This window comes from Saccopteryx leptura, chromosome 4 (assembly GCF_036850995.1).
Source record: "Saccopteryx leptura isolate mSacLep1 chromosome 4, mSacLep1_pri_phased_curated, whole genome shotgun sequence".
Lineage (NCBI taxonomy): Eukaryota > Metazoa > Chordata > Mammalia > Chiroptera > Emballonuridae > Saccopteryx > Saccopteryx leptura.
Window position 1 is genome coordinate 132,249,888 of NC_089506.1, and position 21,455 is coordinate 132,271,342.

The 21,455-nt window shown below is 40.6% G+C and overlaps 2 protein-coding genes across 14 annotated transcripts in view; one reads left to right on the forward strand and one right to left on the reverse strand.

Moving 5' to 3' along the window:
* ZBED3 (zinc finger BED-type containing 3) overlaps positions 1-13,829 on the forward strand; it is a 43,930-nt gene extending 30,101 nt beyond the window's left edge. For 9 of the 13 annotated variants that reach the window (XM_066381721.1, XM_066381724.1, XM_066381727.1 and 6 more), the window contains 2 exons: positions 582-820; positions 9,690-13,829. In XM_066381721.1, coding sequence (XP_066237818.1) covers positions 730-820; positions 9,690-10,336 — 738 coding nt within the window. In that variant the 5' untranslated portion in view covers positions 582-729 and the 3' untranslated portion in view covers positions 10,337-13,829. The other 4 variants (XM_066381731.1, XM_066381732.1, XR_010751118.1 and 1 more) reach the window with 3 other exon arrangements.
* Positions 13,830-15,421: 1,592 nt separating this feature from the next.
* The window catches only part of AGGF1 (angiogenic factor with G-patch and FHA domains 1), a 38,567-nt gene continuing 32,533 nt past the window's right edge, over positions 15,422-21,455 (reverse strand). Inside the window, exon 15 of the mRNA XM_066381719.1 lies at positions 15,422-21,192. The gene's annotated coding sequence lies outside the window, so the exon portion shown is untranslated. The remainder of the gene's footprint in view (positions 21,193-21,455) is intronic.

Here is a 21,455-nt window from a genome sequence, read left to right on the forward strand (position 1 = left end):
GAGAGGGACAGGTAGGGACAGACAGGAAGGGAGAGAGATGAAAAGCAGCAATTCTTTGTTGCAGCACCTTAGTTGTTCAGTGATTGCTTTCTCATTAAATGCCTTGGGAGGGAGGGCAGGACAGCAGAGTGAGTGACCCCTTGCTCAAGCCAGCAACCCCGTGCTCAAGCTGGTGAGCCCGCGCTCAGGCTGGGACCTCGTGGTTTTGAACCTGGGTCCTCCATGTCCCAGTCCAATGCTCTATCCACTGCGCCACCACCTGGTCAGACTGAAGATACTTTTATCTTTAAGAAAGTACCCTATTGAAACCATTTTCAAAGGCTGCTCACTACTGTACTTTTACTCCTGAAGTTTAAGAGATTAACTTTTCACTCCTAAAGCTTTATTTTCTGCTTGTTTCTGAAGTTTATTCTGCAATACTGAGAGAAGAATACAAAAGGGAACTTTGCTCTTATTTCCTTATTGTGAAAAGACAATGACTGTTTGTGTAGGAAAGCAGAGGAGACAAACTCACTTATATAGAGACTTCCTGTGAAGATGGTGTAGGTAAGTGCTGTGCTTGCTCACTCTTCTGACTACAGCAGAATTACAACTAAATGACAGGAAAACCATCACTGAAAACCATCTGGAAACCAGCTGAACAGAAGTCCTATCATAAAGATATAAAGAAGAACCCACGATGAGATTGGTAGGAGGGGCATAGACATAGAACGAGCAGATCCCACACAAATGATGCAACAATTAAGAATCTGGAGGAATATCTCAGCTACAGAGGTCTCCTCTGAGGAGCGAGAAGTCCAAGCCATATCAGGCTCCCCAGGTAAGGGTATTAGTCCCAGGAAGAGGAAACCTCATAACACCTGTCTGCTAAAACCAGTGGGGATTGTATCCAAATGAAACCAGGGATGGGAGTGAGAAGAGCTGCAGGAGATTCAGGCATCCTCTCCAGGGCATGTGCATAGATTCACTCATTCACAAACTCACTTGTTCTGGGATGTCGTGCAGGGGCAGCATATCAAAAAGCACCAGGGACAGAGGGAGAAACTAAATTGACTAGATTTAGAACAAGAGCTGGAGGGTCAGGGGTCAGAGCAGTTCTCTCCAGGATGGAAGTGCTGGCAGGAACCACTGTTCCTTTGTTGAGCACTCCTCCCACAGAGCCTGCAAGTATAGGGAAGCCCTAAATCTGTGCTCTCCATTAACCTGGCTAATATTGCCTGGTCCTAGTGACTCCCAGAGATACTGCCCCACCGAAGCCACTGGAGCCACATCAGCTTGTTTTTCTGTGCAAGTGGACTGCCTTGGCTTATGCTGCAGACTTTCTTAAAACTTCCTGAAAAGCTACAAACCCAAACAAGCAGCAAGTGGCCTTAGCATGCCCTGTACTTCTTGATAAGTGGCCTCAAGCCTGGCATAAGCAGGGACTAGTCTCAGCTTGCATTGTAACTCCCAATCCTGGAAAAAGCTGTGGTGAGTGCTGGCTTGGAATGTAGCTTCAGCTAAGTGGCCAGAAGCCTAGGACAAGTGGTGGCTGACTTCGCACACATTGTAGTGCCCACCAAATAGTCCCAAGCCCAGCACTAGTGGCAGCTGTACTCAATTCACAGCATAGCATCTCCAAAGCACGTTCAAGTCAAGCCCAAGGAGCAACCAACCGCAGATCACTTTGTAGCTCCCAGCAGGCAGCCCCAAGCCTGGAATAAATGGCAGCTGATCTTGGCCTACACCAGAGTCTCTCACAAGAAGCTCCAGAACCAACACACATAATGGCCAGCTTCAGACCACACCAAAGAAACACCCAAACAGCTCCACAAATGACACACCCAAAGGGCAGACTTGGCTGGCACCAGAGCCACTCTAAAGTGACTCCCCTTCCATGGGGTAAGCCACTGCACAAGAGATTGTCTACTGTGGTCATGGCCAGCCCTCATAGCCAGTCACCCTGAGGGTCAGTTCCACCCACTGATATGCCAACAGTAATCAAGTCTCAACTATAACAGGAGGGCACACACAACCCACACAAGAGATACTCCTGGAGTGCTAGCTCAGGTGACCAAGGAGATTGTACCACTGGTCCCTAAAGAACACCTACTACATAAGGCCATTATGATAAGACTGGGAGATGTAGCAGATCTATCCAATATATAGGAACAAACACACATAGTCAGCCAAAATGAAGAGACAAATAAACATGTTCCAGATGAGAAAGCACAGAGCAAAACTTCAGAAGAAGAACTCAACAGAATGGAAACAAGAAATCTACCACATACAGATTCAAAACATAGGTTATAAGGATGCTCAGTGAACTTGGGGGAAGAATAGATGAACTCAATGAGAACTTCAACAAAGATATGAAAACCATAAAAAAAAAAACTAGTCATAAATAAAGAATATGGCCCTGGCTGGTTGGCTCAGTGGTATAGCATCGGCCCGGCATGTGGATGTCCCAGGTTTGATTCCCAGTCAGGGCACACAGGAGAAGTGCCTATCTGCTTCTCCACTCCTCCTCTCCCCCACCTCCTCCCCCCTCTCTTCCCTTCCTGTAGCCATGGCTTGATTGGTTCGAGTGTGTTGGCCCCAAGCACTTAGGATGGCTCCATGGAGCCTCTGCCTCAGGCACTAAAAATAACTCAACTGCGGCCCTGGCCAGTTGGCTCATCAGTAGAGCATCAGCCTGGCATGTGGGAAGTCCTGGGTTCGATTCCCGGTCAGGGCACACAGGAGAAGTGACCATCTGCTTCTCTACGCCTCGCCCTCTCTCTTCTCTCGATCTCTCTCTTCCCCTCCTGCAGCCATGGTTCAGCTGGAGCAAATTGGCCCCAGTTGCTGAGCATGGCTCCATAGCCTTGCGTCAGGTGCTAAAATAGCTCAGTTGCCAAGGAGCAGAGCAATGGCCTCAGATGGGCAGAGCATCCCTGGTTAGGGAGCTTGCTGGGTATATCGCAGTCGAGGTGCATACGGGAGTCTATCTCTTTGCCTCCCACTTCTCACTAAAGAAAAAAAAAAACAGCTCGGTTGTGAGTATGGCCCTAGGGGAGTTGCCAGATGGATCCTGATCAGGGTGCATGTGGGAGTCTGTCTATCTCCCAACCTTTCACTTGGAAAAGAAAAAGAAATAAAGAATACAATATCTGAAATAAAGAATACACTGGCCCAGTGGTCGGCAAAATCATTAGTCAACAGAGCCAAATATCAACAGTACAACAAATGAAATTTCTTTTGAGAGCCAAATTTTTTAAATTTAAACTATATAGGTAGGTACATTTATCGAGGTCACACCTGCATGTGGTATTTTGTGGAAGAGCCACACTCAAGGGACCAAAGAGCCACATGTGGCTCGCAAGCCAGTTTGCCAGCCAGGGAACTAGCCTGATCTGTGATGGTGCCACCAATAAAGCGTTGACCTGGAATGCTGAGGTCACCAGTTCAAACCCCAGGTTTGCCCAGTTAAGACACATACAAGAAGCAACTATGTACTACAAGTTGATGCTTCCCACTCCTCTCCTCAACTTTCTTTATCCTCCCTCCAAAATCAATGAATAAATATTTTTAAAAGAAATTTTTAAAAATACACTAGACTAAATCAAGAGCAGGTTAGGTGAAGCAGAGGATCGAATAAGCAATCTGGAAGACAGGGTAGCAGAAAACACCCAATCAGAACAACAAAGAGAAAAAGAATTTGAAAAAATAAGGATAATTTAAAAGACCTCTGGGACAACATCAAGCACACTAACATCTGCATCAAAGGGGTACCAGAAGGAAAAGAGACAAGGGATTGAAAACCTACTTGAAAAAATGACTGAAAACTTCCCTAACCTGGTAAAGGAAATAGACCTATAAGTCCAGGAAGTGCAAAGAGTTCCAGACAAGATGAACCCAAAGAGGCCCATACCAAGACTAAAATGCCAAATGTTAGAGACAGAGAATCTTAAAAGTAGCCAGAGATAAGCAGTTAGTTACATATAAAGGAATACCTATAAGACTGTCAACTGATTTCTCAACATAAATTTTGCAGGTCAGTGGAATCAGCACAAAATTTTCAAAATGATGAAAAATAAAAACCTACCACTAAGATTATTCAACCAGCAAGACTACCATTTAGAATTGAAGGAGAGAGAAAAAGCTTCCCAGATAAGAAAAAGGTTTAGGAGTTCATCATTACTAAACCAATATTATAAGAAATGTTGAAGGGACTTATTTAAGTAGAAAAGGAAAGATAAAAAATGTGAATAAGAAAATATAAAAAAGGAAAATAATTTCACTGGCAAAGGCAAACAGTAAAAGCAGTGGATCAACCAACTAGTGCAAAGGTTAAAAGCTAGTACAAAGTAGGAAGAACATGTATTTACAACAATAAATTAAGGGATAAACACAAATGTACACACAAAAGTAGTAAAAAATAATGACAAAAATAGAGGGGATAAGTAAAAACTGTGGTGATTTAAAAATGCATTTGAATTTAAGCAACTGTCAACTTAAAATAGACTGCTATAAACATAGCCACACACACACACACACACACACACACAATTTTTCGCTCCATAAGATGCACTTTTTTCCTCCCAAAAGTGGAGGGCAAAATGCTCATGCATCTTATAGAACTCAAAAGATGGTATTTTATTAAATATTTTAACACAGCATTTGGTTCAAAATATTTTTTTTCTTATTTTCCTCCTTAAAAGCTTAGGTGTGTTGGCCCTGGCCGGTTGGCTCGGTGGTAGAGTGTCGGCCTGGCGTGCGGAAGTCCCGGGTTTGATTCCCGGCCAGGGCACACAGGAGAGGTGCCCATCTGCTTCTCCACCCCTCCCCCTCTCCTTCCTCTCTGTCTCTCTTCCCCTCCTGCAGCTGAGGCTCCATTGGAGCAAAAGATGGCCCAGGCGCTGGGGATGGCTCCTTGGCCTCTGCCTCAGGCGCTAGAGTGGCTCTGGTCACGACAGAGCAATGCCCCGGATGGGCAGAGCATCGCCCCCTGGTGGGCCTGCCAGGTGGATCCCGGTCGGGCGCATGCAGGAGTCTGTCTGACTGCCTCCCCGTTTCCAGCTTCGGAAAAAAAAAAAAAAAAAAAAAAAAAAAAAAAAAGCTTAGGTGTGTCTTATGGTCAGGTGCATCTTATGGAGCGAAACGTGTGTGTGTGTGTGTGTGTGTGTATGGTAAACACAATGGTAACCACAAACCAAAAATCTGTAAGAAAAAAAGAGAAAGGAATTCAAAGACAACACTATAGAGAGTCATCAACATGCAAGAAATAAGAAAGGAACATAGAGGCCTGACCTGTGGTGGCGCAGTGGATAAAGAGTCGACCTGGAAATGCTGAGGTCGCCAGTTCGAAACCCTGGGCTTGCCTGGTCAAGGCACATATGGGAGTTGATGCTTCCAGCTCCTCCCCCCCTTCTCTCTCTCTGTCTCTCCCTCTCCTCTATAAAATGAATAAATAAATTAAAAAAAAAAAGAATAATAAAAAAAAAAGAAAGGAACATAGAACTACAAAAACAATTAGAAAACAATAAAATAGCAATAAGTAAAGGCCTATCAATAATAAGTGTAAATATAACTGGACTAAATGCTTCAATTAAAAGACATAGGGTAACTAAATGGATAAAAAGAAAGACCTGTACATATACTCACTACAAGAGACCCACTTTAGATACACAATACAGACTGAAAGTAAAGAGATGAAAAAAGATACTTCATGCAAATACATTTTTTAAAAATTTTTATACTTACAGACAAAATACATTTAAAACAAGGCTGTGACAAGGGATAAAGAAGGGCATTTCATAACGATAAAATGATCAATCCAACAAGAAAACATAACTCTCCTAAACATCTATGCACCCAGTGCAGGAGCAACTTAATATATAAAGCAAATGTTGATGGACATACAGGGAGAGATCAACAGTAATATGGTAATAGTAGGGGACTCAACACCCATTGATATCAATGAGTGAGTCATCCAAACAAAAAATCAACAAGGAAACAGTGGCCTTAAATGACACAGATGGACTTTATTGGTATTTTTTAAGACAGTTCACTCCAAAACAGCACAACATACATTCTTTTCAAGTGCACATGAAACCTTCCTTCCAGATTAGACCACGTTAGGATATACTGCAAACAATTATATGTCAACATATTGGACAACGTAGAAGAAATGGATAAATTCCTAGTAACATACAACCTCTACAGCTGAATCAGGAAAAAAACAGAAAATCTGAAGAGACTGATAACTACTAATGAAATCAAATCAATAATTAAAAACTCCCAACACACAAAAGCCTTTGACCAGGTAGCTTCACAGATGAATTTTATCAAAGAAAATTAATACCTAGCATCAAACTATTCCATCAAATTGGAGAGGAAAGGATTCCAAATTCATTTTATGAGACCAGCATAACCCGGATACCAAAACCAGACAAAGACACTATAAAAAAGATTATAAGCCAGTATCCCTGATTAACATAGATGCAAAAACCCTCAACAATGATCTGTTGTTGTTGCAGGATCCCAAAGAAACCATGAAGGAGACCAGATGGAGCAAACATAGCCTTTATCACTTATATACAGGGGCAGCACTAATGGAAGCAGATCAGTGAAAGCTCTGTACCCCATTAGGGGGGAGTGTGGTTTTCATAATTAAGCCCTGGGCAATTGCTCAAGTGAAACTCTTTGTATACAGGTGGGTAAGCAGGGGGTAGGAGGTACACATAAGTGCCATTCTATGCTGTTTCTTCTTGATATCTGGCGACTCAGTTCCTTTGTCCTTAGTAAAACCTCAGCTAAGTTTTATTACCCCCTCTACCATAACTCATGGCCAGGGACTAGGGAGGAGGAAGAACCATGTCCTACAACTATCATCAAGTGGGATTTATTCCCAGAGTGCAAGGTCGGTTTGATATCTACAAATCAATTAATGTGATATACCACATAAAGAAAGTGAAGGATAAAAATTATATGATCATATCAATAGATGCAGAAAAAGCATTTGATAAAATCCAACATCCACTATGATCAAAATTCTCAGCAAAGTGGGAATAGAGGGAAAATACCCTAACATAATAAAGGCCATATATGACAAGCCTACAGCTAACATCATATTCAACAGTAAAAAGCTAAAAATGTTTTCCTTAAGATTGGGAACATGACAAGAATGTCCACTTTCACCACTTTTAATCAAGGTAGTACTGGAAGTCCTAGCCACAGCAATCAAACAAGAAAAAGAAATAAAAGGCACCCAAATTGGAAAGGATCATGTAACACTGTCATTATTTGTAGATGACATGATACTATTATATATACAAAGAACCCTAAAGATTCTACCAAAAGAATTATTAAAACAAATAAATGAATTCAATAAAGCAACAGGATACAAAATTAATATTCAGAATTTGATTGCATTTTTATACACCAATAACAAATTATCAGAAAGAGAAATTAAGGAAGCAATCCCATTTACAATTACATCAAAAATTATAAAATATCTAGGAATAAATTTAACCAAGCGGTAAAAGACCTGTAATTGGAAAATTATAAAACATTTAAGAAACTGAAGAAGATACAAATAAATGAAAGCATACACAGCGCTCATGGATTAACACCATTAAAATGTCCATACTGCCCAAAGCAATCTATAGATGCAATGCAATTTCTATCAAAATACTAATGGTATTTTTCACAGAACTAGAATAATTTTAAAATATACACGGAACCACAAAAGACCCCAAATAGCCAAAGCAATCTTGACAAAAATGGACAAAGTTGGAGGTATCATGTGACCAGACATCAAGCTACACTTCAGGGCTATAATTAACAAAACAGCAGGATACTGGCTCAAAAACAGACATGGATCAATGGAACAGAATAGAGAGCCCAGAAATAAACCCACACCTATATGGTCAAGTAATATATGACAAAGGAGGCAAGAATATACAGTGGGGTAAAAAGTCTATTCAATAAATAATGTTGGGAAAAATGGACAGATACATGCAAAAAGAATGGAACTGGATGACTTTCTTATACCATATACAAGAAAACCAAATTGTATTAAAGACTTAAGTGTAAGACCCAAAACCATTAAACTCCTAGAAGAAAACATAGGCAGTAAACTCTCTGACATCACTCTTTCACTCTTAGTAATTATATATATATATATATATATATATATATATATATATATATATATATATATATATATAATGATTATATGTATATAATCTTCTTAGACAAGGAAAACGAAAGAAAAATTAACAAATGGGACTACATTAAACTAAAAAATTTTTGCACAGCAAAAGAAGCCATCAACAAAATGAATGGGAGAAAATAGTCACCAGTGATACATCTAATGAGGGCTTAATACCTAAAATATATAAGAAACTTATACAAATTAACACACACACAAAATCCAACTGAAAAGTGGACAGAGGACCTGAACAGACATTTCTCCAAAGAGAACATACAGGTGACAGACATATGAAAAGATGCTCAACATTACTAATCATCAGGGAAATGCAAAGCACAATGAGATATCTTCATACCTGTCAAAATGGGTATCATCATAAGTAAACAAGTGTTGGTGAGGATGTGGAGAAAAAGAAAACTGCATTATTAGTGGGATTGTAAATTAGTTCAGCCAATACAGAAAACATACAGAGGTTCCTCAAAAAGTTAAAAATAGAACTACCATATATGACCCAGCAAGTCTACTTCTGGGTATTTATCAAAAGAAATCCAAAACACCGATTTGAAAATATATATACATTCCTGTGTTGATTGCAGCATTATTTACAATAACCAAGATAGGAGCGTAACCTAAGCACTATGGATGAATGGATAATGAAGTGGTATATATTTATAATAGAATATTACTCAGCCAGGAGAAAGAATGAAATTTTGACATTTGAGACAATGTGGATGGACCTAGGGGGTATTATGGTAAGTGAAATGTCAGACAAACAAAAAACAAATACCATATGATTTCACTTGTATGTGAAATCTAAAGAACAAAATAAATGAACAAACAAACTCATAGACACACAGAACATTTTGATGGTTGCCAGATGGAAGTGGGGTTGGAAGGGTGGGCGAATAAAGGGAAGGGATTAAGATGTGCAAATTGCCAGTTAAAAAAACAGTCATGGGATGTAAGGTACAGCATGGGGAATATAGTCAATAATATCGTAATAACTATGTATGATGTCAAATGGGTACTAGACTTAACAGGGTACCACTTCCCAAGTTATAAAAGTGTCTAATCACTATGTTGAAATCACTCCTGAAACTAATATAACATCGCATGTCAACTGTAATTAAAAAGTAAATTTTAAAACGAATGTATACATACAGCACTTACATCTTTTCTTTCATTTAAGAAGTTTGGCTTTCCATTCTTAGTATAAGTACTTGTAAGCTGGGGACCCACTTGCTTTCCAAGAGAAGTCTTAGTTTTTAGAAAAGAAAAAAAGAGGGCTGGACATTTTTAACATTCTTTTCCTGAGCAATAAATAATACTGAAAAAGAAACCCAGGTATCTACCCAAAACTAACCATAGGATTTTTATCTGTAATAATAGGAAGGCATGGTTTCTTCACAGGCAAACTGTAATCGTAGAAGTTGTTTGAGTGTATGTATATTTATGTATATGAAATTTTGCTGTAGTTCTTAACCTCTTTTCCCCTCCTATGCGGACACTGCAGAGAGAATGAGGAGCGACCAGCTGGCTGTTACCATGGAAGAGAGCAGTGCGCAGGACGATGCTGCGACGCAGGGCGGCCCTCTTCCCGGCCGCCTGGGGGCGCCATATTCCGAGACCTGGGGGTACTTTCACTTGGCCCCGGCGCGCCCCGGACAACCACCGGGCTACTGGGCCACCTGCCGGCTGTGCGGGGAGCAGGTGAGCCGAGGCCCAGGTTTCCACGCGGGCACCCCGGCGCTGTGGAGACACTTGAAGAGCGCTCACAAGCGGGAGCTGGAGAAGAGCGCGGCCCGCCGCTCGCCGCCCTCTGTCTCCGCCGCCGAGGGCGACTGGGCGCAGCTGCTGGCGCAGATGGGCGCGCTGGCCGTGCGAGGGAGCCTGCGGGAGCGCGAGCTGGCGCGGCGTGAGGCGGCTGTGGAGCAGGGCGAACGCGCCCTGGAGCGGCGGCGCAGAGCCCTGCAGGAAGAGGAGCGCGCGGTGGCCCAGGTGCGGCGGGAGCTGCAAGCGGAGAGGGAGGCGCTGCAGGCGCGGCTGCGGGAAGTGAGCCGGCGCGAAGGCGCCTGGGCCGCTGCCCCGCTGCAGACCCCGCTCAAAGAGGAACCCCAGGGGGACAGGGATGGCTACGTCATCACTAAAGTTCTCCTGTAGGTTGGCCGCTCCTGCCACTTCCACGGACCTGCGTTTTCAGCCTCAGCAGGCACCCACTGCCTCCTGATGAATGGAAACCTCCAAACGAAGGCCTTGAAAAGCCCTGCGGAAGCCTGAGCAGATCCAAAATTCATTTCCACTCAGCAGTCGAGGTGTCGATGAGCGCAAGCTCCAGTGTCTTTTGCTGGTGGCATTTCGTGGGCATATGTGCAGGAGGCGGTTTTCCTCCAAATGCCTTTGGAAATGATGGCTCCAGCAGCCCCGTGAACCTAAAGCACCCAAGATCTTATACCTTATGACTCTGCAAGGACAGAAGTTCCTTACAAACCCAAGTTCCTACATACCAGCCAGGACAACCCAGGCTGGAGATTCCATGGAAACTGGGTTAGAGCTTTTTATCCCAAAAAAAGGGGTTTGCTCCTTTTTTAATGAGTAAAACTTTGATGAGCCGTCTGCTGAAATACCACGTTCTGAAAAAGGGGCCATTTAGTTTCCACGACTGCTCTCTACCCTCATCATCTCTTAGGCCCCAGCAGGGCAATCCTGAGAACCCTCTGATTACTCTCCTCCCCAGTTTGCACAATACCAGGTGCACTTTGGTCTTTCTCTCCTCAGCTGCCTTCTTTCCCGTTTCAGACCCACTGGCAGCTGTGGTCACCCTCCCCACTTCATGCTTCACAGCTGCCTCCTTACTAGCAAAACATGACCTCATTTTTCATTGCTAGTAAGGGCGCTTCTTTCCCCAGCTGTTTTTACAATGCTCACTGCTATGTCAAAGAAAGGTTGTCACTTGAGGCACCCTTCTCTCATGTTTACATCCATTCCTTCTCCACTTTCACTGGCTCTTTGCTCCATTAGTGTTCCTCTTTTCCTCTGTCTTATTTGCTCCCATTCCCCAGACTTCCTCTTCCTCAGAATTGCCCAATCTCCCTCCAACTGAAAAGAAAGACTTACCCAGCCAGGACGCTCTCAACTGAACCACCATCCAAGGATGGTGAAATAGTCCTTGCTGCCTATACTTCCTCCCCGTTCTTTATTCCTCTACTTCATGGTCAATTTTCCATGTGACACTGGACTCTTAAAAAGCCACCACAATCTCCCCAGTGACTAAATATGATTACTTATTCATCCTTCATTTTGCTTAATCTCTCTCTTCTTGAGATTTCTCCTTTGATAGGTGGAAGCTGCTTTTCCTCCAGAGAATTCCTTTTCCTGATACAGACTGGCTCCCCCCAAAATTTTCTTAGGTCTATTTTCTTCTTATTTTTTACAGACCAAAAAATTTCAAGCATCCAGAAAACGTTGCAAGGCTAGTACAATGAATACCGCTCTATACCCTCCATCTTCTAGACTGAACAATTGTTAATATTTTGCCATATTAACTTTTTCTTCCCTTTGCCCCATACATCTATGGCATTTCGTCCTAAAGTATTTCAGTATGTATCTCCTAAGAATAAAAACATGGTTCTACATGATTACAATGCAATTACCATACCTAAGAAACAATTCCCTAATAGCCTCTTATATAGAGTCCTTAATCAAAATTCCCAATTGTCCCAAGAATGTATTTTTATCTTTTTTTAAAAACAGGGTCCAAAGTTAATATAATACTTTTGATTATAACCCTTTTATAGTCTCTTTTAGTCTAGAATATCCCCCTTACATTTTTTTCCCCATGACACTTTTTGAAGAGTCCTAGCCAACTGTCTTATAAAATGTCCTGTAACTGGATTTATCTAATTGTTTCTGCACTCACTCTTAGCTCATCTAACTGTAAGAACTGCAGTAATCACCACTGTGCCAACAACTCCTGTACACTTCCAGCCTTCAGTGTTCTCCCCTGGCCCTGCATGTTCTCCTGCATGTCCAGTCCCTTGCTGCATGTTCCCATTTCTACTTGCATAACTGCCACTACATGGAAAGTGCAAATCTACTCAACTCCACATTCCCAATCCTCACCTTTACTGGACTCAAAATGTACCAGGTACATACAGTACATGTATTCTCTGATTCTCTTCTCACAGCAGCTCCATGGGGAGGTAGTAATACTATGCGTGCTTTACAGCTAAGGAAACTGACAGAGAGGAGTTAAGTAGCTTGTATAAGAACACAGCTGTTAAATAGTAGAGCTGAGATACAAATCTAGTCTATATCTCCAGATGCCAGGCTTCTAGCTGCTGTACTGTCCTTGTTATTCAGTCACCTGGCAGACACCCGTTTCCTTCCTAACTCCAATCCCAGCACCATCAGTGATATTAGTGTGCACTAAGCAGTAACCATGTCCCAGGGCCATGCTAAATGCATTACAAGAATAATGGCCTATACCACAGTAACCCCATGGCATAGTGCTCTTACAACCATTTTGCAGAGGAAGAGACAGATCCAAGGGAGGTAAGTAATGTCTCCAGTCACACAACTACTAAGAAACAGTGGGACCTGAATCACAATTTCACTGACTCTTTAGGCCCCTGATCGACTGAGTCTATTTTACAATACAAAGTATCATGCCTGTCTTCCTTAAGATGCCACCTGTCAAGCACAGGCCCCATTCCTCATCTGGGTTCATCTTTCCATCCTTGTCTTCCCCCAATGTCCCCTCCTGACACTCAACTTGGCAAAAAGAATTGTACTAAGCCAACACTGATAACACTTTCCCTGCTCAAAAGCCCACAAGATCACCTGTTTACTACAAGCTTCAACTTTGTGGCCTGACATCCAAATCCACCCATCCTGGCCAAGTCTTAGTTGTCCCCTCACCTCCATATTCTCCAGCCAAACTGGATTCCTTGTTCTTCCTGACATACCCTGGTCTTGGGGCCTCTACGCCTCTGTTCACCTTCCCTCCACTTAAAAAGCCCCTTTAATCTCCAAGTATGAAAAAATCCATTTTTCTAACCCCAAGTCCAAATTTGACTGCGTGCATAAAGCTTTCTTGGGTTCCTCATTTAGAGATGATTCCTTACTTCTCTGGACTCATAACATTTTGTATCTCACAGCCCTTAAAAGAGGCCACCTAGCATTTGGCTATATGGGTTCTTATTTCTCTTGCCAGACCCTGAGCCCTTGGAGTTAATGCATCCTTCTACTGCCAAAACGCCTTGCATAAAATAGCTGCTTAATAAATATTTGAGGATCAAATCCACTCAATGTGTTTAAGATTTTACAGGTTAGTTTTCTCAAAATTATTAACATAACTTTTCATTTATCTTAATTCTAAGTAGAATTCATAACCAAAAAAAATAGCCTAAAGTGAAACTGTAGTAATGATTTTTTAAAGCTGTCTAGTCAATAAAAATTTGTTAAGTATCACTTACTGGGCTGTTCAGTTTGAATCCAATAAACTATTTTAGCATGTTACTATTAGGAATGTTTTTCTTAAAACTTTTCATTACACAAGTAATACAAATGCAATGCTGCAATCTGGGAAGAACTGCAGAAAAATACAATGCAACACAGTCCAGTCACCTTACTAAAATTGCTTGTAACGTGTTAATGTATTTTTGTCTTCTTTTGCAATTTTTACATTAATAATAGTATGTTATTTCTCTTAAGCACCAACATTTAACTGCTTTATGTGGATTTATAAATTAAGCTGTAAGATATGAATCTGGACTTTTTAGAAGGAAAAAAAATCCTTTATAAGTGTGACTCTTCTATTTCACAATCAGAACCATTAAAATAAGCAAAGATTAACTTTTAGAATCCAAACCACTCCTTCAAGAAAGCTTGCTAATGAGAGCCCGGATAGCAGTTCAGGGCAGGGAGAACAGTTAGCCTGGCTGCTGACTGAGTGCCAGTTGTAGGAGTTGTCACCTTGACAACCACCTTGAACTCTCTGAAATCCAGTTTTCTCATTAGTTAACTGAGGATAATAGTAACAGGGATATTATGAGGATTAAGCCTATTATTCTGGCAAATTCTGACATACAGTTAAACTTAGTAACTATGACTTCTATCTCTCTCACCTAAATGATTAGTGGACATTTGGTCTGTCCAAAAATGCCCATGGAGACATTGATTCATGCCAAAATGTCCTTAAAACTTGGTCCTGTAAAATATATTCATGTTTAGAAAAAGTCCCCGTGTTCAAATAGCTCATGAATGTTTATTTATACTTTTGGTTTACAGAATACATAAGGATACAGTACCATGTTTTACTGGCTCAGTAATTTTGTGGTGGCTATATTACCAATAACCCTTCTTGCCTCAGTAGCCTAGCTGGCAGACATAGCTCATGGAGGTGAGTACCAAATGTCTCATGGATGTTCTGGTATAGGACCAAATATCAAGGACCTTTTGGTAGGAACCCAATGTCCTGCAAGAATCTTAATGGGAGCTCAAAACCAATCCTAAGAGCCTCAGAAAGAACAGGTTCTCTGGGATGATTCCTGAGAGAATATGCATACAAGTCACCAAGGTTTGCCAAAGTCATTTTCCTTCACAATAGATCTACTTTTCAACCTAAACATAAATTTCAAACCTGATTTGCCAAATGTGCTAATTAGTCAAATCTTACAAGTAAATATTGGGTTGGGGAATAAGTTCGTAGCGTTTTTACCGAAGACTTTTATTTAAACAAAAAACAATAATTATATCAATAAGTTAATCAATTATATATTCGCCGTTGCTGTTTACAACCTCTTCTCACCTCTCGACCAATTTGTTGATGCCGTTCCGCCAAAAATCGCCTGCTCTGGTGTCAAAGAAGTTGTTGAGCCAGTTTTTAAGGACCTCTTTATTATCGAAGGTAACACCCTTCATATGGTTTGACAGGGAGTGGAAAAGATGGTAATCGGTTGGTGCAAGGTCCGGAGAATACGGCGGATGCTGAAGAACCTCCCATTCAAGCTCTTGGAGTGCGGCTTTGACGACTTGTGCAACATGGGGCCTGGCATTGTCGTGAAGGAGTATGGTTTGACCATGTCGATCAGGTCTTTTCAGTTGAATAGCCTCATTCACGTGGTGTAGCTGGGCAATGTAGAGCTCCTTGTTGACCGTGGCATTCTTTTCGAGCATTTCCCAGTTCTTCATCAAATTCAGAAGGCCTTCCGCTGCGGCACGTGTCATCGATGTCAAAGTCGCCCTTTTTGAACTTTGCAAACCATTTCCGTGCTGTAGACTCGCCTATGACACCTTCTCCATACACGTCGCAAATGTCCCGGGCTGCTTCGGCAGCTTTTTGACCTCGATGAAAAGCAAAGAAGAGCAGGTGTCGAAAATGTTGCTTTTTGCCTCCTGGGTATTCCATTTCTAAGCCTCAAAACTAATAAAAAATTAAGTAACTCAAAAATACAATTAACATAGTTTTGTAGAGCAGAAAGAGTTTTATCAAATGAATACTTACCCTTTGCCAAACAGCAAACAAATCGTTGTCAAATATAAAAACGCTACAAACTTATTCCCCAACCCAATATATCTAAACCTACCCATCTAAGTACTTTCCCTTCAAAGTAGTCACCTTGGAAGATAGCTATTCCAAAAATGTTTCCATGCTTTAAATATTTTTGAAACTCCTGTTAGTTCTTGCAGTTGCTGGTACACTCTAAAAAACATCCATAAGTTGGTAAATATTCACCTTTCCAGGAAAGATTTGATTTTTTTTATAAGAGCTGACAATTATTCAGAGCCCATTCTGATGAATGTGGTAGATGATTAACCAAATTATCTTTTCTGGACAATACAATGTGATTTTATCAAATCAATGATAATGATTTTTGTGTGGCTCATAAGTTGAACTTGATAGTGTTATATATTAAGGTTAAGTAAAGACAGTATAGTCATAGTCAAGATTAAAGCCCATTTTAGTGACTTTATGATGTGAATGAATTCAGACAGCACTGGGAGTCATTACATATTTAGAGAGCATTGAATGTTTCTTTTTATGAAAATCTTAATTGTTACATTCTCTGAAATCTGATTTCATAGTACTAAAAGGAAGGTTTTAAAGGAAAGCATTAAATACTAATGAAAGCTCTATTATTTCAGTATATATTCTCCTGGGCGTTTGGTCAAGACAAGTAATGATCAGATGAATGAGCTGGCAACCTTCCTGGCCTCTGAAGTCTACTAGAAATTGGAAGCTAAGTAACATATTGTACCATGTTAAAATAATTTAATAATCTACCAACTTCTCCCTGTCTTGCTTTCTGGGCAATGAAATACCAAGGCATTTTGACATAGATGAGGAAAGCTAGCTTTTTTGCTGGAAGAATTTCTGGAAAGTTATTCTTACACAGCAGGAAGAAGATACTGTTTGCCTCCATTCACATTAGCTGCCCCAAGTGTGTCTGCTCCTTATCCTCTGACCTTTTGATTTATGTTCTCCATCAACTCCAGTTCCAGTGACCTGAACCATATTGCATTTTTTGTACTTTAATAATTTATTGTTTAGCTTTAGAGCCCCAAAACCCAAATGTCTGAGCAGGCAGAGATACTATTATTCTCAGGTGATTAGAACAAATACATAATTAAATGAGGGGCTGCAGCATCAATAAGTTTTTACTGTTGTGCACATAATCCAAATCCCTCAAAAACATGACTAAAATCTTGAAGGCAGAATTTATAAGATTACCCTAAAAAGGTCTCATTTGGAGACAGATCTGAAAACAATAAACAATGAAAAAACAAGCCAAATGTCCCCTTCCCTCTTCCAACCTAAGAACTTTGTTTTGGCTTGTGAAAAAACTTTCAAATGAACAAAAACTATTTTGATTAATACTCTTTGGGAATCTATGAAGACCTTTGTGTGACTACTTGGGCCTTTACATTTTCCAAATGGAGACAGACAAAAGTGAAGCGTTACCAGAGGAAGGCTAGGGGGAGTAGAGAGGGACAAAAATACAGTGATGAAAAATCATTTGATTTTGGGTGATAGGTACACAACACAATCAACAGTTCAAATGCTATAGAGATGTTTACCTGAAACCTATAATATCTACTCTTATGTCACCCCGTTAAATTTAATTTCGGAAGGGAGGAAAGGAAAGGAAAAGGGAAAAGGAAAAGGAAGGAATTTAAGTTCCAAGAATGCAGAAAGTCTTACCAGTCTGTTTACACTGCTGTGTCTGGAGTACCTAGAACTATGCCTAGCCTGTGCAAAGCACCTCATAGATGTGTCTGCTGAACAAATGCATGTTGTCAAAAGATCGTCATATAAATCTAGTTCTTGGAGTTCTCCCTGCTCCCCCATGGTACTGAGTAAGGCTGGGCCTGCTAGATCTCCCTATCATTGTCCAGATAGCTCCTTCTCCAAAGTCATGCAGAATCCATCCCTTCTTTGAGGATAAAGGTTATCACAATAGCTTCTACCTTTTCTCACTTTCTCAGTACCAATCTCCTGCTCATTCTCCAATATTCATTAAGAAATCCAGCTCCTGACTCATTCTTGTCCACACCTTTCTCCTATTATGACCTCGAGGAATAAAGATGGACCATCCACTAACCTCAATCCCTGGCTTCAATAACCACCATCTGCACTCCAGGATTCTTCTACAACTGTGCCTGTGGTAACAGTAGCATGGCATAATACTACTAATAATTTCTATCATTTAAGGGTTTATTATGCACTGGACATTGTGCTTGGTGCCACAAAGACCTTATTATCTCATTTAAATTTTCAACAACCCTGTGAAGACATTAAGGTACACAGGTTGAAATAATTTTTAAACACTCAGCTCAGGAGTAGTGGATCTGTAATTTGAACCCAGGTCAGTCAGACCATTTAGTCTGTGTTCTTAACCATCCCACTGGGATGAAAAGAATCAAGATTTAAACCCTAGCTCTGCCACATGGGCTTTATGACCTTGAGCAAACTTAAAATCTCTCTAGGCCTCCGTTTTCCAATTCATAAAATAGTCAGGAATAAAGAAGATGATATAAGCTAAGTGCCTGACATGCCACAAGAGTGTTCCATCCCATCCTACCAACAAGCACTTACTGAGCCCCTCCTAAGCACCCACCTGTGGTAGATACTGAAAACAGCAGTGGATGGACAAACCAGGTCCTGCCTTCACAGGTCTGCAAGCATCTGATGTGTGCTCAACAAACATCTGATAGATAAAACAAGCCTTCGAGGAAGTCCGCCAGCCTCCACTTGCCTTTCATCAATCTGCCAGTTATCCTGCTATATAGCAATCTAATGAGGGATCTTTGCTGCTTAAAATCCTTCATCAGAAAGACAAAATCCAAATTTCTTAACACAATATGCTAGAATGGCTGTAGGTTAAAGTGGCTCAATTCCCCTCGTCATCCCACCCCACTCTACCCCCTTTTCTTTAAGCAGTGAAAATCCTTCTTCATGTATCATCTATTTGGAAGGCTGAATTAAAAACCAAATCAAAATATAAACCTATTCTGGTAACGGGCAAAAGAACTGGAGTCACCAGTTTGGCATCCTAACCCCTTTCCACCCTCATCAAGTGCGTGTGCACACACACACTACTGCAGCTTCTAAGGCAATGCCACGAGTTGTCAAACAGTGTGAAAACCAAGCATTAGATCAATGTTCCTCTAACTCAGCGGTTCTCAACCTGTGGGTCACGACCCACAGGTTTAGAACCGCTGCTCTAACTGCAGGGCACAGTCCCATTAATGGATTATGAAATCAATTTAGTAGCTGGAATCAGTGATTTGGAAAACACAAATAAGAGTGCACTACATAAATTAATGTCTAGGTATTGGTATATAAAACCTGTCACATACGTAAACAAACACACACTAAACTGTGATATAAATTGTATTTCTTATTGTGGATTATGGTCAAAATGATTTGAAAGCCATTGCTTTTTATCATCTATGTAGCCTTAATTCTTCCCATGTTTCTTGTCATATAAAACTCCCTCCGTATCAAGCCACTTGCAGTCCTCCAAACTCATCTAGCTCTTTCACTTCTGTGCCTGTGTGTAAGCTAGGCCTGGTGCTATACTAGTAATGTAAGTGTGAGAAAAACTAAGGTCTTGTCCACATGGCATTTAAGAATCTAGACATACAAATATAATACTAGTCATACAAATATAATAAGTGATTACAGGGACTAGTTACAAGCCTAGGGAATAATCCAGTGACAGTGAACTTGCTTTAATATATAATGTGAACCAAAATAAGCAATCTAAGTGAAACAAATATGGATTTCCAAAAACATTAATCAAAGGCAATTAGTCTAGGGAGACAAAGGAAGCATCTCTAAATAATCAATTAGCAGAGATCTAAAGAATATGTCAGTTAACTAGGAAATGGAGGCGGGGGGAGGAGCATTCCAGACATAACAGAATATAAGCCACCATGAGAAAGGGAAGCATGCCAGAGCCCAAAATCCAAGTGGGAGAGAGATACCAAACAGATCTGGAAAAGTGAGCAGTGACCCCGGTAGGGTCTTAAGGACTAGGATTTTGTTTTCTGTCCTTGGAGTAACAGGAAGCCACTGGAAGATTTTAACAGGTGATGATGCAATAGAAGTTGTAAAGAAACTATGACTGGAAGAAGCGATTACAGGGACAGTTACAAGCCTAGGGAATAATCCAGTGACAGTGAACTTGCTTTAATATATGAAAAATTAGGGGTAGGGGAAGAGAAGGCAGTGGTACTGAATACAGGCTGATGAGTTCTGGCTTGCAAAACTGGTTGGATGGTGCTGCCAGGTTTGGAGAAGACTGTGGGTTCGTTCTTGGATGTTACATTTACAGTGACTTTGAGTTAGGTATGTATCCTGACTAAAAGAATCTGGTGTCAGGGGTTTGCAGACGGTACATGAAAGTGGGCATACGAGAGTGGGGAAAATGTCTGGAGCTAAGCCCTTTTAAAGACCTCTCCATTTCCAGGTGTTATATTCCTACTTCTGTATGATTACACATAGTTAACTACACAAGTCTACCTACTTTAAAGTTCAAATATAGAAATAATAAAATAAAAAGTAAAATCTGTTCACTCCTTGGGTAATTAATATTAATAACTCAATATGTACCCTTATATATTTTGATGGGATTATTAAATTCCAGTTTTCCATAACCTATTTTATTTCTTAATCAGCAATATAGTGAGAATATTCTTCTATAGCAGGGTATAGATCTATTTTACTCACCTGGAGGGCTACAAAGTATTGTATGGTAGGACTGTATCACAATTTAACCAACCCCTGGCAGACAGTTACCTGATCCCACTTCTGCCCCACTTCTGCCTTGCTCAGCAAACCGTAATTCTGTTCCAACAGTAACATGGTCAGACTTAGGTGATGGTTCATGATTGGCGTTAAGTCAACTGAGGCCATTCTGTTGCCCACCTTGTCAACTTCCCTTGCAGCTACAGGTAGTCATGTTATCAGGTTCTGGCTAATGACTCTGAAAGGTCCGCTATGCGAGTTCCTGAGTAAGCTTTTGCTTTCTTGATAAAGAAGAACTCACACAAATACTACTCTCTTTACCTTCTCTTCCTGTTTTGTACATAGAAGTTCCAAAAAGCCCTTTGCAACTACAAAACCATAAACTAACACTAAGAATAAGCAGAAAGGCAGACAGAAAGCCTGGGGTGGTAAAAATAGACACACACATGAGCACCAATTCATTTTAAAGAATCCAAATGTATTTCCAGCTTAAAAGTCTAAAAAAGTAAAATAAAATGTTTTGAATCAAAGATTCAGAGACATTAAGTGATGCTCTACAAAAATAAGAAACACATTTAGAACAACGTATTAGAGACAATACTTTCAACTGTTACTGAGAACATCTTTACATGTTGGGTCCAGAAATGCCTTTCTGGTTCCCTGCCAAGCATATCCTCTGTCCTGCAACTTGAAAGGATGGCCTGCGTGCACAATCTCTCATACCGCTTGAATTACCTTGTTTGAGATTTCTATCTTCTTTTGCCTGCAATTTGAAAATGTATCAGATTAAGAACTAATCTTTTACACAAAAGCTGGAAGGTATCTGATTTGGGTAAATAATTACTTTTCTTAAATTCATAACTAGAATAAAAATGCAACTCAAAAAACTAAAAGCAAAAAAAAAATTCTCTTTTTGAAAAAAAGTGTTTCCTAGCTATTTAATTCTAGAAAACAATTTCTATTATTTTACTCTAAAGTCGATGGTTTCTTCTGTTCTCAATTTTACCAGCTTCTCATATTCTAGCA